Source organism: Lolium rigidum, chromosome 5, assembly GCF_022539505.1.
Source record: "Lolium rigidum isolate FL_2022 chromosome 5, APGP_CSIRO_Lrig_0.1, whole genome shotgun sequence".
Lineage (NCBI taxonomy): Eukaryota > Viridiplantae > Streptophyta > Magnoliopsida > Poales > Poaceae > Lolium > Lolium rigidum.
This window is the reverse complement of record NC_061512.1, coordinates 167,422,600-167,439,680: the sequence shown is the minus strand read 5'-3', so window position 1 is coordinate 167,439,680 and position 17,081 is coordinate 167,422,600. Positions and strand designations below refer to the sequence as shown.

The following is a 17,081-nucleotide window of genomic DNA, read 5'->3' as shown; positions in this document are numbered from 1 at the left end:
CCGGGTTCTGGTGAGTACGTGTACCTTCCCTGCTGGACTCTGCCCATCTCGTTCTGTTCTCATCGGCACTTCTTGGTTTCTCCTTTGGTAGTGCCCTCGAGATTGGCAGATATTTCGCGGTTCTACTTGTCCGGCTCGTACAGTAAAACCTATTCTTCTTTGGTTCTAGGATCACTATCGGAGCCCTAAACGGAAGCAAGGCTGCCATAGATCAACATCGTGCTAGCAAGTGGTTACTTGGTAGAATCTGTCGATCTATATTTGCTTGAGTGGTTGAAGAGAATACAGTGCCCTAGGTTTCTGTATTCGCTGAAGCTAGTTAGCGCAATGTGTTGTGTAAAGTGGGTTGATGACCTGGCAGGCTTAGTTCTTTTGTAAAGAATTTTAGGAACAAACTTGTAATTTTGGCTTTGAGGGTACTGCGATTAGCATATTGATAGCTCCATGTAGTGTTTCTGTGTGAGCATGTATCCATATTTCGCTGATATCTTTATATCTGCATTTAGATATGCAGGGTTGTTGTTCAGAAGTACTATGTTAGTACTTGTAGATTTGTGACCTAATCTAGGTTGGTGGCGTGGTTCCTTTTTAGCTTGCCTCCTTGGTAGTTCACCAAAGCACATATTCCTTAGCGCAATCAGTTTCTTTGAGTGATACCTTTGTTTTAGCTTACATACGGTACCTTTGCTAACATTTATGTGGTGTTCATCCAGCGGTGGCTTAAATTGGTGAAACTGATACAAAGCTACTGGATCTTTAGTGCCTAGTGTCATCATGGCTCATCAAAAGCGTGAATCCAGCTCCACCGATGAAGATTGGGCATCAAAGCGCCTGAAAGGTGCTGCCAATTCTACTGAAAAGGATTGCACTGTAGACACTGCTGCTTCTCAGGAAACAAATGGTGAAAAGGGAGACACCTCTCAAAAGGAAAGCAAGGCATTGATGGGCTCGTGTATTTCGGATGAGAAGTCCATAGCCATCTCGAAAGTTCCAAGTCAGCAAGAGATGATATTAACTACTATTGAAGCTGATGCTGCAGAAGATAAGGGCTGCAGACATGCAATGGAGGATGCCTGGGTGGTGCTTTCTGATGCTAGCATGGAATCTCCAGGAAATCTGAGGTTGCCTCTCTTTCAGATTAGTTACTCCAGGATACCTTCTGATGCTAGCCTGTAGCTAATGTAAGTAGCTTGATGCAGATGTGCACATTTCGCAATATATGATGGGCATGGTGGCCGCTTGGCTGCGGATTATGCACAGAAGCATTTACACCAGCATGTTATCGCTGCAGGATTACCACGTGAGTTGGTCTGTTTACATTGTCGGCTTCTGTTCCATGTTTTCATTAATGTTCATTACTAAATCACGATGTATTTCTTGTGTCTTCAGTTGCTCATACAGATGTTTTTGTACCATCAACTGTTTTTTCATTTCTTAGTGCTATACTCAGATGGTTTCTCCTTTTTTTTTTCATCTGCTTCTATGCCTATTCAAACTAATGTCTCCTTGGAATATTGTTTTAATAATTTATATGTGCAATAAGAACAAATTTTTTCATGCTAGCTCTATTTATGATTATGCACTTTGCATCCTCTTTTGCCAGTTGATTGAGGAATTAAATAATTTTATGAGATCACATGGCCATTTACTGCTTCTTGATATTGACTTCCCCGCTAAGAGTGCTACCTTACTTTTGGTTTAATTTGACCGTGAGACCATTCAATGACTAGATTCATATTTAAGACTGATTTGCATGATTCAGATATTTCAATGTGTTTATCCTGTTGTTGGTAATTTAGCTAATATTAATGTATTGGTTTGCAGATGAATGTTAAACTGGCAAAGAAGGCCATTATTGAAGGTATCTAATACATCAAATTCTTTTCTTGTCTAGACTCTAGATTATAACCAGGCTAATACTAATTAGAAGAACCCCTTCTACTATTTTCATCATTGTACTTCACAACTTTATATTGTGCTTGCAATACAAAAATTCATTGTTGCCTTACCCTAGATAGGTTCTATATCTTTATTTCTCTAATACACTTCTATTGACATGTCACTGGATTGCCATCATGTATGGGGTGTGTCGCGTTTTGAGTGGAAATGATTTCAATTCGATATATTCCGTTTGCTTGTATAGTGCCATTTTGACTGTCTGTTGCGTATTCTTTTCTTGTGTGCCTCTGTGGTGCCTTTTACTCTTCAGTCTTCTTCTTAGTGGTCATGCAGGGCTATTCTGTTGAAACTTCGTTAGGTATTTGTATACCTCTGATTTAAGCTTTTCTTAATGCTTGGCGTCTGCAGGTTTTCATAGAACTGATGAGTCACTACTACAGGAAAGTACTAAAGGTAAGAATTATAGTCTCGACTTTCTTCATCTGTTTTGCAAAATGACCAGTCAGACCCTACGACCATGGTTGTGAAATTGTCAGGCAAGCTGGCCTAACCACTAACAACTGATATATTTATTGGTTATAGTAACTTTTTTAAATGTTGCAAATTTTATCCTGTGTTATGTAGAACTATCCTTTGATTACAAGCCGCCTCCTTTAAAAGTGATACTTTTGAGAAAGTATCTGGTGGAAAACACATTAAGATGAAAACTCTGTGGAAACCATGTTCAGGAGTTTCTAAAGATCATAAAAAAAAATACATTATGTTCAAAATTTCAAGTTCAAACTCATAATCATTTTGCAGTTATGTAAAAGACAAATTCAGCAATGAGCAGTAGAATTTATTGTTTGCAACTATTCATCGCTCAGTTTGTTTTTTGTAGCTCCTAAATGATTCTGATTTTGAACTTGAAAGTTCACTTCTTCAAAGAACTCCACCCCCAACATAAATTGTTGTGATTTTTTAATGAAAAATTTAAACATGGGTTTACGTGTTTTTCACTTGAACGGTTTCCACCAGATATTTTCATGATACTTTCAAGTGTATTGTTTAGCTGGTGGCAAGGTTAAACAATGCTCTATTAGGCGTTACTATGGCACCGCCGAGGAGGTGAGGATGCCTAGATGCTCTGCTGTGGCGTGGACCCTACGCGGTAGTCTAAGCGACTGACAATATCCTCAGGCGAGGAATTAACCTTACTGTTCCACTGGCGAGGAATTAACCTTACTGTTCCACTGGGGGGCCAGCTCGATGGGCTAGTCTCCACTCTTATCTTTTTAGCTTTTTACCTATACCTCTTTCTTCTCTCTTGGCATTGGTGGTTTTCTAGATGGTACAGCATTGGCAGTGACTCATCCCTGGTCTAGCAGCTAGCGTTTTTTTCTGAACCTTACTTCTTGCAGTGACAACATGTTATGGTCGGTTTGACCTATACACGCAGGAAGCCCACTAGTGGCTAGTTGTGGGCTTAGCCCAAGTAAATTAGGGGCTTAGCCCAAGTAAATTAGGGTTTAGAGGAGGCCGTCCTCCTATATAAACAATTGTACCCCTTCGAGATTAATCAGATAATATTCAGTATCATTACTGTCTCGTCTCCTGAAGGGAGACGGGAGACCCCTGCGCCCCGCCGCACCAACCCTAGCCGCCGCCTCCTTCTTCCGCGACGGCGCCCAGCCGCCGGCGCCGAGCTCTCCAGCCTCTCCGCCCTCACTTCCACCCTTACAACCTCCGCCCTAGACCCGGTAGAACCCTAGCCCCTACCACTTTGGTATCAGATTGCCTAGGTCTCATGGGCTCCAACAGCCCCCCCGTCTACCCCATCGCCGCCACGTCCGCCGCCGCCACCAACACCACCCCCGCCACCCCCGCCGCCATGACAGGCGCCCACGCGCTGCAGGGGGCCGCCGCCGCCAACGGAGACCAGGCCGCCGCCGCCCCCCATGGGCCTCGACCTCCTGCCCGCTACTTTGGCGGACCTCGCCGACAGTCTCCGCGCCATCCGTTTCGAGCTCGCGGAGATCAAGGCCGGCCAGCACCCGCCGCCCCCACCGGCCGCCGTTCGCCGCCGCCCCACCGGCCGCCGTTCCGCCGCCGCCCCCACCGCCCGCCTCCGCCGCCAGCAACGGCCGGCCCGCGTGGTGGCCGCCATCGCCCTCGCCAATTCCCACATGGATCGACGCGTCGCCCGTCTACACTCAGACTGCGGCGCGGACGACGGTTCAGCAGCCCGCCCACCCCTTTGGCGGTCCTGGCGGGTTTGCGGCCCCCTCGCCGCGAGCACGTCCTTCAACCCGGCCGCCGGAGGCGCCCCGAGGTCCCGCCTGCGGCACGGCAGCCGCCCCGCTTCACCAAGCCGGAGTTCGCCACCTACGACGGCGCCACCGATCCCCCGAACCGGCCGAACCAGTGTGAGCGGTTTTCGGGGCAGCGGACGCTCAGCGCCGACCGCACGTGGATCGCCTCCTATCACCTACGGGGCGCCGCGCAGACTTGGTACTATGCCCTCGAGCAGGACGAGGGCGGGATGCCGCCCTGGGAGCGTTTCCGCGACCTGTGCCTCCAGCGGTTTGGGCCGACCCTCCGCGGCAGCCGCCTCGCCGAGCTGGGATGCCTCGCCTTCACCACCACGGTCCAGGACTTCGCCGACCGCTTTCAGGCGCTCGCGTGCCATGCCCCGGGCGTCTCGGCGCGGCAGCGCGCCGATCTCTTCGTCGGCGGCCTCCCCGACTACATCCGCGTCGACGTCGAGATGCGCGAGCCGGCGGACCTGCAGACGGCCATGTACTACGCACGAGCCTACGAGCAGTGCGCCCTCGCCATGCAGCAGGTCTACGCGCAACGTGGCAGCGCTCGTCCCGCGTCCCGACCCGCCTCGACGCCCACCGCCCCGCCGCGCCCCGCGCCGGCCGCTGCGCCAGCAGCCCTCCTGCGCCGACTCGCCCCTTCAAGCGGCTGACGGCTGCGGAGCAGCTTGAGCGGCGCCGCCAGGGGCTGTGCTTCAACTGCGACGAGAAGTACGCACCGGGCCACACGTGCGCCCGCCTCTTCTACCTGGAGACCGTCGACGACGCCGACGTTGAGGCCCTCACCGCCGAGCTCGCGGCCGCCACCGTCACTGAGGCCGGTGTCACGACCTACGCGCCGGTCGACGCGTCCGCCTTCGTCGTCTCTCTTCATGCTATGGCGGGCATCAAGACGGCAAAGACGATGCTGCTCTCGGTGACGATCAATGGGGAGCGTCTCACTGCGCCGGTGGACACGGGCTCCACGCACAACTTCTCGTCCAACACCGCCATGCGCCGCCCTCGCTCTCCGGCCGGCGGGATCGGAGAAGTACGGCGTCACCGTCGCCAACGGGGATCGTCTTACGTGCCGGGCGTGGCGCGACAGGTTCCCGTGCTCGTGGGCGACGAGCCGTTCTCCATCGACCGCGTCGGCATCGACTTGGGCTGCTACGACTTCATCCTCGGCCTCGACTTCCTGAGCACCTTAGGCCCCATCCTGTGGGACCTCGACGTGCTGTCCCTCATCTTCTGGCGCGAGGGCGGCCGCCGTGTTCACTGGACGGGCGTGGGCAGCACTGGCACATCCCCGCAGCTCCACCTGATGGCCGCCGCGCTAGACGAGGCGCATCCGCTCCTGGCCGACTTAACAACCTCTTAGTAGTTATGATGGATTGATGGTAAATTTAACAACGATAAACATTTTATCGTACCAAGTACGCAAAGCCCATAAAAATGGTAGTTTTGGAGGATCTCTATTATGTACGTTACTTTCTTATTGCTTGCTTATTTCATGATAGTACTCACATGTCTTATCTATAGGAAACTGGCAAGATGGCGCAACAGCTGTATGTGTTTGGGTCTTGGGTCAGACGGTCAGTTTATAGTACCATGGATTTCTTCTTTCTTCATATACATCATATCCTGGAATTCTTTTTGGTTATCGAATTTAAAATCCGTATGGAATCAGGATTTATGAGGCCATTTGTTTCTTTAGTATACATAGGGTTTAATGTCCATTACCTGACTTGAAGAACACAGATTCTTCATTTCGTTATAATGAATTTAGTTTATACCCACATTCCTATCTTTAAGTCAGCAACTCAGCATACTCAAGAATTACGACTTTACGAGTCGACGAGTCGAGCCGAGTCATCCAGGTACCGACTCATAGACTAGTCGTGACTAGAAGCGACGCTTAGGCGTCCAAGCGCTCCCCGTCCGCCTTAGTAAAACGTCCGCCTAGGTGTCGCCTAAGCGCTAGAGTGCCCCCCCGAGGCCTCAAATTATCTCCTCTAAATAGGGTTCCTAATTTTGGCACCCAAGCGCCTCACTTAAGTAGGACAACTCGTGGAACTAGTCGAAATGACCATCTGAGTCGACAGTGAAATAACGACTTGTAGACTAGTCGCTCGACTCATAATCCATGAGCATACTGCGGCATAATTTACAATGGCTGTTACTCGCCCAGATATTTCTTATCCTGTCCATATTTTGAGTCCACTATAGTCACCTTCTTCGTGTTCTACGCTATTTACGTGGAACGATCTCTCTTTGTCTCTTCTTTCCTCGTTCCAGCTTGAGTCCTACTCCGATGCTACGTGGGCGAGTGATCCTTCGGATCGCCGGTCCCTGTCTGCCTACTGTGTTTTTCTTGGTGGTTCTCTCATTGCCTGGAAGACGAAAAAGCAGACCGCAGTTTCCCGTTCGAGTGCAGAGGCTGAGTTGCGAGCTATGGCTCTTCTGACTGCTGAGGTTACAGTGGTTACTTGCAGAGTTTGGCGTCTCTGTTACGTCAGTATTGCACGTGACCCTGTGAAGCATGAGCTTACCAAGCATATTGGTGTTGATGCTTCTTTTGTCCGTGCCAGAGTGCAGGATCAGTTTATTTCGCTTCATCAGAGTTGCAGTTGGCGGACTTCTTTACGAAGGCCCAGACTAGAGCGCAACATAGCTTTCTACAATCCAAACTCAGTGTTGTGGATCCACCATGAGTTTGGGGGGGGTGTTAGAGAGATATTTGTATATTGTATTTTCCCCTGTAGTTAGGGGGTTCCCTGCATATTTCACACCTGTACATGTACTACATATTGTGGCCTTTGGCCCCCGTGGAATACAAGTTGCTATTCCTCTAACACTGAGTGCTAATTATTATTTTTTGAGATGCATAGCTTATGCATTTCAGACATTTTGCATGCCAAATCAAATCTCATTTTGAATGCAAATCTAGTTATGCAATGTATTTTGCTCAAGCTGCTCTTTATTGACATGCTCCAGGTTGTGGTTGCGAATGCTGGGGATGCTAAGGCAGTATTAGCTCGTTCTACTTCAACCGATGGCGAAGTTGCAGTGGTTGACACTAAAAGTCTACTGAAGGCTATTGTTTTGACGAGAGAACATAAAGCCATCTTTCCACAAGAGCGCTCCAGAATCCAGAAGGTTAATAGCTATGTAGTTCCAACATTTATTTCAGTTGTCCCTCCTAACTTAAGTTTGCTTAGTTATGCATGTTCCAAAGGAATCAATTCCCTGGTTATTTTATGGTTGCCATTGCAGTCATGTTGTATCTTTTCCTGGCACCACTATCTGTCTAATGAGATCAGATTTTGTTAATAAGTAGTAGAGAAAAAGCCTGATTTTGGTAATTATACCAAACTCAAGGTCTGACATTCATTCCAGTTTGTTCAAAGGACTTTCTCGAGCATTGGAATATTAGCATTTCCGTTGCGCATCCAACCCATGCCAACTTCTTACCCTAATTTCTGCCAGTTTTTAGTGAGGAACTAGCTGATTTGTGATAAAAGAACTGTTGTCCTTTCGTTGATTCATTTCTCATGTTGTCTCATTTGCTCGTTTTGTTATCGGTCTAATGTTTGAATGCAGTATTAGATGAGCATCTTACCCGCTACATATTGCATATTGAGCTCTTATTTTGATGTGTCCTTGCTCACGATTCATTTTACCTTGTGCTGTAAAGTCTGGAGGTTCTGTTGGTCCTAATGGGAGACTGCAAGGACGCATTGAAGTATCTAGAGCTCTTGGAGATCGCCACTTTAAGAAGGTTTAGTGATGCAAACTTATTTGCTGATAAAGCTAACCTGGTGTTCTGTTTGTGTGTATGGAAAATATATTACTGTTTGAGTATCACTAGTGCTGTGATGAATGGTTGAGGTGTTCTCTAGAGAACGATTCCCTCCTTATTCCCATCTCCCTCATTTATTTTTTTTTTTTGCGGGGAAAAGAGAGCTTTATTAACTGGGGATAGAAATACAATCAAAGGCTACAGCTTCAGCAACCTCAGGAGGGGATTGCCTAAGCCAAACTTGTGTTTTTGCCTGTACTCTACCTAGGTGCGCTAGATCATGACTAACACGATTTACTGTCCTGTCTATTTTCACACACTTGCACTCTCTTTCCCTAACTAAATCTCTAATCCTTGAGACTTGGAAGGCATACACAGAAATATTAGGTGTACTGCCATTTATTAACTCCAACGCCAAAGCACAGTCGGTTTCGACGATGATCGGCAGGCTCGTCCAGATTAAGGCCAGCTTCATGCCTTCCTCCACCGCTGTGAGTTCCGCCTCAGTAGCATCCCGGCACTCAAGAAGTTGCCTGCAAGATGCCACCAGAACTTCACCTTTGTGATCCCTGACCACCATGCCAGCACCAGCCGTTCCTTGCGAGGACCATGAACCGTCTACGCTCAATTTCACTTCACCCTGCATGGGTGGTTCCCATTTCCTCCGAGTTGTTTTGCAGCATTCAGTGCCCTTCTTGTCTCGCCTGAACCCTGTATCATGGGAGACGACAATCTTCCCTTTCTCCAAATCCTTCTCAGGGTGTTGCTTGATGATTAGTAGTGACTCTAAGTAGCTCATCAGGAATCGCCTGGAGCCTTCGACTGTTGGTGCAGGCTTCTGGTGAGTAATTTCATTATGCACATACCAAATCCGCCAAAGCAGCATAAGTGTCTTCGCTCGTTGTTCTTCAGTTAAACCCTGAATGAGATTCAACAGCCATTCTGTCCCAGTATTGCATATTGCAGAATTAGGGGGTAAATCCCATATCTCTCTCATAGCCTGCCATAGTTGGCGGGCATGTGGGCATCTAATAAACACATGGTAAGTGTCTTCGTTCTCCTGGCCGCAGATGAGGCAGGTTGCTGGAGTTCTGATGCCCCTGCGGTTTTTGTTTGCTTGAGTGGCAAGGGAGTTGCTCCCAATCTTCCATGCTAAGTTCTGCACTTTTGGGGGTACAGGGCACTTCCATATTAGCCTCCAAATTGGTCTCTCCCCATGTGGCCGTATGCTTGTGGCCTCCAGTCCGCGCTCGTGCATTTGCTCTTGGAAAGCCAGGCGGTAAGCGCTGCGCACCGTGAAGATACCTTGCTTCTCCAAGCTCCAGGCAAGGAAATCGGCATCATTACGAGTGGATGGCTTAATCTTTAGTATCTCTGCAGCATCATCAGCCGAAAAGAAGTGTTGCACACGCTGTGTGTCCCAGGTGCCATCTGGCTGTATGAAGTTAGATACTCATCGGTATCGACAACATCGCCGAGGTGCCCCTGTCTTGTGATTCCCTCTTGGTATCCAGGGGTCGCGCCATGCTCGAATCATCACTCCGTTTCCCACTCGCCAAATGATACCTTTCTTCAGTAATTCCAATCCATACTCAATCGCTTGCCATGTTGACGAGGCATTACCTGTGAACACAGTGTCAATTAAGCTTCCATTTGGATAGTATTTAGCCTTCAAAAGTTGCGCACACAGGGAGTCTGGGTACTGTATTAGCCTCCATGCCTGCCTGGCCAATAACGCCTGATTGAACAAGCGTAAATCCTTAAATCCAAGCCCGCCTTGATCTTTGGATCGTAACAATTTGTCCCAGGCAATCCAATGTGCTTTGCGTTGCCCTTTCTCCGTTCCCCACCAGAAATCTCTGATCATCTTGGTGAGTTCATCGCAGAGGCCAAAAGGCAGCTTGAAGACTCCCATTAGGTATACTGGCAGCGCTTGGGCAACTGATTTTATCAAGACTTCCTTTGCTGCTTGGGTCATGAAGTTATCCTCATACACAGTGAGACGTTTGCCTAGCTTTGCTTGTATACTTTGGAGCTTCTCCTTATTTATTCTACCCTCCGGAGTAGGCAAACCTAGGTACTTTGTCTCAAAAGCTTCCGCAGTAACTTGCAAGATTTGCTTAATTTCTTCCCGAGGCATCTGTGGACATGAGCTCCCAAACATAATAGAGCATTTACTTGGGTTGATCAGTTGGCCTGTACTCACCGCGCAAGTGTCCAAGACCAGCTTGACTCTAGTCGCCTGTGCCGCTGTTGCTTTGAAAAATAACAAGCTATCATCTGCGAACAATAAGTGTGACACTCCAGGGGCCGTTCGACAGATACGTATCGGTACAATGTCCTGATTGCTCACTTCTCTAGTCAGTAGTGCGGACAAACCATCTGCTACAAAAAGGAAGAGAAAGGGTGACAAGGGATCACCTTGCCGGAGGCCCCGGGAAGGAGAAAACGAATCAAGAATGGTGCCATTAAATTTTACCATGTATCTCACCGTGGTCACACATGACATTATCCAGTCGACCCACCGGTGTGCAAAACCCATTCTCTGCAGCGTTTTCCGTAGGAATTCCCAATCCACCCTATCATAAGCCTTTGACAGATCCAATTTGTACGCACAAAACTGATTTTCAGTGTTGGTATTCTGCTCCATAAAGTGTAAACACTCGAAGGCCACTAATGCATTATCCGTAATTAATCTTCCTGGTACAAAGGCACTTTGGTTAATGGATATGAGCTCACCCAAAATTGGTCGTAGCCTGTTGACCATACATTTGGCTAGAACTTTGTATAGGACCGTGCACAAACTAATCGGTCTGAAATCCTTCAGAGTTTCCGGTTGATCATTCTTAGGAATCAGGACTATGGCTGTGTCATTCACTCCTTCCGGCATTCTTCCTGTCACAAAGAACACTTTTACCGCATTAGTAACCTCAGCCCTTAGGGTGGCCCAATTGCGTTGGTAGAATCTTGCCGGGAAACCATCCACTCCTGGTGCTTTTAAGGGGCCAATCTGGAAGAGTCCATCGCCTATCTCTTCGTCAGTGAAATCCTTGCACAAAGCCTCATTCATTTCCGGTGTTACTTTCTCCTGAAACAAGTTAACCAAAGCATCAGAGTTCAGAGAAGGATCTCGTGTGAAGAGCTCTTTAAAGTATGACGTGGCCATTCTCTCCATATCCGAGGGCGTGGACTGCCAGCAGCCCTCATCATCTTTTAGCTTCTTAATTTTATTTTTCCTTGCACGCCATACCGCTTTTTGGTGGAACAAACGTGTATTTTGATCTCCCTCTTTGAGCCAGCTGATACGGGACCGTTGCATCCAAAGAAGCTCCTCTCTGTATAGCATTTCGTGCATATGATCTGTAGCCCTGCGAATTGCTTGTTGATCCGCGTCGTCGACCATGAGTCGCTCCAGCTCCTTACGTGATTTATCAAGTTCTCTGAGCACATTGCCAAACCTCTTTTTACTCCACTGCTGTAACTCAGACATGACCTTATCCAGCCCTTGTCGGACCGCTCCTAGGTCTCCCTTCTGGCCTGCTTCATTCCAAGCTTGGGTAACACGCTCCGGTAGATCCGGGGCTCTCTCCCAGAGCACTTCGTATTGGCGTCTTGGCTGCCTGTTATTGCTTCTTACTTCCTGTAACAGAGAGACTAAAACAGGACAATGATCAGATACAGGGGAAACTAAGTGCTGGACCCGTGAATCAGCAAACAAGTCTCGCCACGCTGGCGTGGCCACTGCCCTGTCTAGTCGAACCTTAACATTTGCCCCCCCTTTTCTTTTATTATCATAGGTATAAGGGACACCAGAGAAGCCGAGGTCCTGTAGAGAGCACACATTCAGCATATCACGGAAAGCCTCCATCTGTCGCACTGGCCGTGGGGTGCGAGAGATGTGTTCTTCTGGCCACATAACCTCATTAAAGTCGCCCATAACCAACCAAGGTAAATCTGATTCCAAGTTTAAAGCTTTAAGCATATCCCACAAGTGTTGCCGATTTTCCACCCGTGGTTCCCCATAGATGCAGGTTAAATGCCATTGCGGCTCATTAGGGGACACACAGACATAAGCATCAATAAACCTTTCATTTATAGCTTTAACTTCTACAGCCCAATTTTCATGCCAAAATAAAGCTAGACCTCCACTCAACCCATCACTACTATGACCTACAAAGCCTTTTAAACCTAACCTATGGCGCAAACGGCGCATCTTATTCTTATGTTGCCTAGTTTCACAAATAAAAAACAAATGAGGACTCCAAACTTGGGAAAGAGTAACTAGTTCACGCACTGTCGGTTTATTCCCAGCTCCCCGACAGTTGAACGAGAGGCAATTAATTGCTCCTGACGAGACCAAACATTAGGTCTCGTCAGTTGCCCGGTAGGTGTATGACCGGTCGCTGCCCCCTTCCTATTCCTCCTGTAGAACATGTCGATGTTGCGCTTCTCAGGTTGCCCTTGATCAGCACCTTGCGTCTTGCCCTTCTTTGGCGTACCACCAGCCTTCGTACCCCCATAGTCCAGTCCTAGGGATAGCTCAAGGCGTCCTCCTTGCACCTCCTGCTCTTCTGCTCCTCTTTTACCCAAGATCGTATCAGCTGGAGTCATCGAGACATCATTCACAGAACCAAAAGAGACCTGAAGGCTGGACAGGCCTTGGAGTGCCGGTATCATATCACTAGGCCGAGGTCCCCGCTCCCAGTTACTGCCGCCAACCATGCTGTTATGTCTCGCGTGCATGCGCTGCATATGGGCAAGCATGTCAGCCATCATCTCGACATGAACCTGGGACGTCCGCTCAGTTTCATCACCCTGTCCATCCTCATCTGGGAATTGGACAATAGGTATCGAGGCATCCTTCCCCGCCAGATCAGTGCACACTTGCGCGCCATGGCCCGGATCCATCACCATAGCGCCAACCTTGGACGCAAGGGTTGACTCCACCTCCTGAGGTATCAGCCGCTCCACCTCACCAATTTCCTCATGTGCTTCCTTCTGTGCTACTGTGACGTCATGTAGCGTTGCCAGGGGATCATCCATGAGCGGAGGCATTTCATTGTTAGCTGAATCAGACCGGGATTGTACATGCTCCGGCGTAACACTACTACGTCCCGCTCCACGGGACTGCCTTGAATTAAAGCGTTTGTAGGATTCTGCTGACCCAAAACTAGCAAAGCTAAGCCCACGTTTTACTGATGCCTGACCTGGGGCCATATAGTGGGTACGAAAACTTCTTATATGGGCTGCAGCGGAGTTCATGTGCATCATAATCCAGCGAAGGTGCACCCATCCGTTTCTTCTCACATTCATCTGTCTTGTGACCCATGAATCCGCAGTGGGTGCAATAGTATGGAACCCGCTCATACTTCAGCTTGAACACCTTTACCTCCTTGGGTTTCCCTTTGACACCCGTTGTAATCTGGGTTTGCAGTCGGCGATCATACGGCAGCTTGACACGCACCCTCAAGAACTCCTTCTTCTCCTGTTCGCTAGCCGGCACATCCACCTCTATGGCTTCACCTAGACCATTCCCATACCTTCTTCCCCACAGCTCATCCTGCTTCCCCCAAGGAACATCATATATGCGAACCCAAACTGGCACTGAATTAAGGATGGACGCAGATGGTTGGGCATCATCATCAAGTTCCTTGACAATCAATGCATTCTGGTTAAAGATCCACGGCCCGCCGCGCCTCACAAAATCATAGTCGCCTTTAGAGAACAAGGTAATCATATAATAGTTCTTCCCCTTCTCTGAGTACTCAATGCCATTACGGAGGTGCCAAACTTCCTCAGCGAAACGTTTAAACATTGCTGTTGTATGTGGTTTAAAGTTGGCCATATACCTTGCAAGAAGATTCCATGTCGTAGGCTCGCTCGGTTTCTTCTGTACCTCTTCCTCCTCATCAAATTCCAGGTATACATCATCCTCCATATCAATGACGCCACCAATCTGCGCTTCTGCTCCTTGTCTGAGACCCACCTCATCTTGCATATTCCCATCATCCCAATTGCCATCCCCTTCATCAACCATGTCGGCGTCAAGCTGCGCTCTACGCCTTAACACTGGAGCCCTTGACGGACCGCCGGGAGGCTTCGGGTGGGCAGGTCTCTCAACGAGTCCCCCATAATCACCCCCACCAACCGACGGCGCCATCAGCAGCCCAGCAAACCGAGGCGTTTCCCGCGCACGCTCTGCCTTGATGCTAGCAGGAGCCCCAGCACCATGGCTTGTTGGCCCTAGATTGGCCATGTTCTGAACTCCCTGGCTCGAAACAACTTCCAACTCCATCTTGCTGCCTCCCTTTGCTGCCATCGTCGCCGGTGAATCCTGGAGCGATCTGCTTGCAGAGACCTTGGTAGATCGATGTTGTGGATCAAGATTGTGGGGATCTAGGTCTGGTGGCGGGCCAGATTTTAAAGGCCACCCCACCGCCGAGTCCTCCTCGTACTGGGGACGAACTCCCCGATTTCCATCCTTACCCACACGTCTCGTGACGCGGTTGACCTCTCTCAACGCCCGGCGTCGATCCGATGGGCTCTCGTAAGGTGTTGGCGGCGGCGGCAGGGCCGAGTCGCCCATATCGCCAGAGCCGTGACCTAACAGAGCGTTCCGGGGGGTGATGCAAGTAGCTGATCCCCTCATTTTTGTTAAATAGTAGGAATTAGATCCTCTACTTCCATGCCCTATTCCTCCTAAATTCCCATGGCCACCTATGAAACAGATGACTTTTTTTTAGTTCAAATACCTTCCTTCCAACTAAACTCATTGCAAGTTCTGTGGGATCTATTAGGAGCTTCAGGTGACCGATAACGGACACAGAGATGTATCTGCTTGCTTAGAAATAATTATGCTTACGGTTGTGCACATTTTCATGCTAACTCTAGATCAATTAATGATGTTTGTGATTTCTGGATGTGAGCTAAACCATAGTTCTGATTTGCTATTTTCTCATTTGACCATACATGCAAATCACTGCAATAATGGAGGTACTTGGTTAGCTTGGCTCGTTCATGAAAATACAGGTCTTTTGTATAGAGTACACATCAGTTATATACAGTTTTGGGCTTACAGTTCTAATTTATATCAGTTACTTAGTTCTTACATTGTGTTGCTTACATCTAAAACTGTCGAAAACTCGATGGTCTACATTAGTATGAGGTACCCTCATTAGAGAGATAATTTTACCACTGCTGTCAAATGTTCTATCGAAGTTTTGGGAAGACATAGACGCTTATTTTTGCAGATGTAGCTGTGTCAAGCCAAACTAACCAATAAACCTAATTTATCGTAAAAAAAACTATACAAAAAAAGTGTGTGCTGCATGCCTACTAATACATGCTCCTTCAGCATGCTTTCTTAAAGCCATCTGTAAAAAAATACCTTTGTGGAGCATGAACATTTATCAATCAACTACTGTGCAGGTCGGGTTAATTGCAACACCAGATGTACATTCGTTTGAACTTACAAAGAAGGATCATTTCATCATTCTTGGCTGTGATGGCTTATGGGGAGTATGTTCATTTTCCTTTCCTTGTTACATCATTTTTTTTTACCTCATTTGGATTTCTTCAATTGTATTTATGTTGAGTTTAATTTGTTACATATCCCAGGTATTTGGACCAAGTGATGCTGTTGAATTTGTGCAGAAGCAATTAAAGGTGCTAAGTAATTGTAACTTTTATATACATTTGTTTCTTCTACCCACTATTTGCTATAAGTTGTCTCTACTGAGGTAAAACTGATTAGGCTTTGATTAGATGATGCTAAAATTAAATTGTAAGCCTATTTTCTGTAGTGAAATTTATGCTACCCATTCTCCTATGGACTAGATTGCCCATGTATACATGGTAGAGCTCTGGGATCTCAATGAGTAGCCATTACCTGGGAGCACTCGTGAATCGTGACAAATAGTGTTTGGGGAGGGAGATTAACTAGGAAATAATTATTATTTTGCTTGGCTTTCATGAGTACAGATTACAGACGTCTTTACATATGACATCCATGACTAACTTAATCCTTATCTGATTCAAACTCTCAGGCATAACCTTTCCTAACATGACGACTCTTTATTACGAAATAGAAGACTGGGTAATTAGTGAAAGATGTAGGTCCTCTCATAATCTGGCGTATGCGTTGCAGCTGGTGTGGCTTCCTAAACTCTGCAGGACATTCACCACATATCAATGTACTCCATCCGTTCCAAAATAGTTGAAGTTCTGGGTTTTTTCCAAGTCATACTTCTATAAGTTTGAGTGGATTTATAGAAAAAAATGTGTCAATATATATCTACAACGTTAAATCTACATTTTATGATGAATCTAGGAAATTGTGTCAATATCTAGAACTTCAACAATGATTCTTATTATTTACTGCAAACATATTTTCATACCTTCAGTAAATTTCAGTTTACCCTAAGCATCTCACTGTATCTTACTGTACCACTCAGGAGACATCTTCAGCCTCGCTAGCTGTGCGGCGTCTGGTGAAGGAGGCTGTTCGCGAGAGGCGATGCAAGGATAACTGCACGGCCGTTCTGATCGTCTTCAAGCACTAGAAACTCTTGGCTGTTGCTACACACCCAGGAAGACAAGTCATGGACAGAGAACACTCTCTAGTTGAAGCCTACATGATTCTTTTGTTCTCAGTGCTTACCATGGGTGTTAATGAGTCTGTGAGACCACTATTAGTACACAATCTGACCACATTTCATTTGGATTTTCGTTTTCGTTTGGACCATGATTTCCTGGCAAATGTCTCTCTTCTAAGTGTCCCGAAGGAAATATTTGTTTAGTTGATTAACTCGTCTTACGCTGCTCGTGTATACTGTGTGTACTCTGTGCAGCTATTTCCAAGATCTGGTAAACTGTTTACCTGATCTGTTCTTTTGTTCGTTGATAAGACTAGTTCTTTAGAAAATGTATACAGGAGCAAGTGAATTCTCGTTTTCTGGTCCGCCGTTAGTACTTGCAACTTAAATCTTCAATGTATCTATCTCGAGAGAAGTATTGGATCCTTGGAAGACTCCAAGGTCCTAATTTGGCTGGCATAGAATCAAATTCTGCGAGGAAATGTACACCCGGTGCTGAAGTATAAT

At 47.3% G+C, this 17,081-nt stretch overlaps 1 protein-coding gene across 1 annotated transcript; it reads left to right on the top strand.

Moving 5' to 3' along the window:
* The first annotated feature begins 721 nt into the window (after positions 1-721).
* On the top strand, positions 722-16,877 carry LOC124657975 (probable protein phosphatase 2C 67). The gene is made up of 10 exons (XM_047196431.1): positions 722-1,121; positions 1,200-1,308; positions 1,825-1,861; positions 2,308-2,352; positions 5,721-5,773; positions 7,176-7,337; positions 7,876-7,959; positions 15,409-15,498; positions 15,598-15,645; positions 16,434-16,877. The coding sequence occupies exons 1-10, from the start codon at positions 775-777 to the stop codon at positions 16,539-16,541; spliced, it is 1,083 nt and encodes a 360-aa protein (XP_047052387.1). The 5' UTR covers positions 722-774; the 3' UTR covers positions 16,542-16,877.
* The last annotated feature ends 204 nt before the right edge of the window (positions 16,878-17,081 follow it).

Excerpts from the sequence above, each read along its gene's own strand:
- LOC124657975 (XM_047196431.1), top strand. The coding sequence starts at position 775 with ATGGCTCATCAAAAGCGTGAATCCAGCTCCACCGATGAAGATTGGGCA. Across the intron at positions 5,774-7,175 it reads TTTGGGTCTTGGGTCAGACG|GTTGTGGTTGCGAATGCTGG; the intron begins GTCAGTTTATAG and ends GACATGCTCCAG. Across the intron at positions 15,499-15,597 it reads GCTGTGATGGCTTATGGGGA|GTATTTGGACCAAGTGATGC; the intron begins GTATGTTCATTT and ends TACATATCCCAG.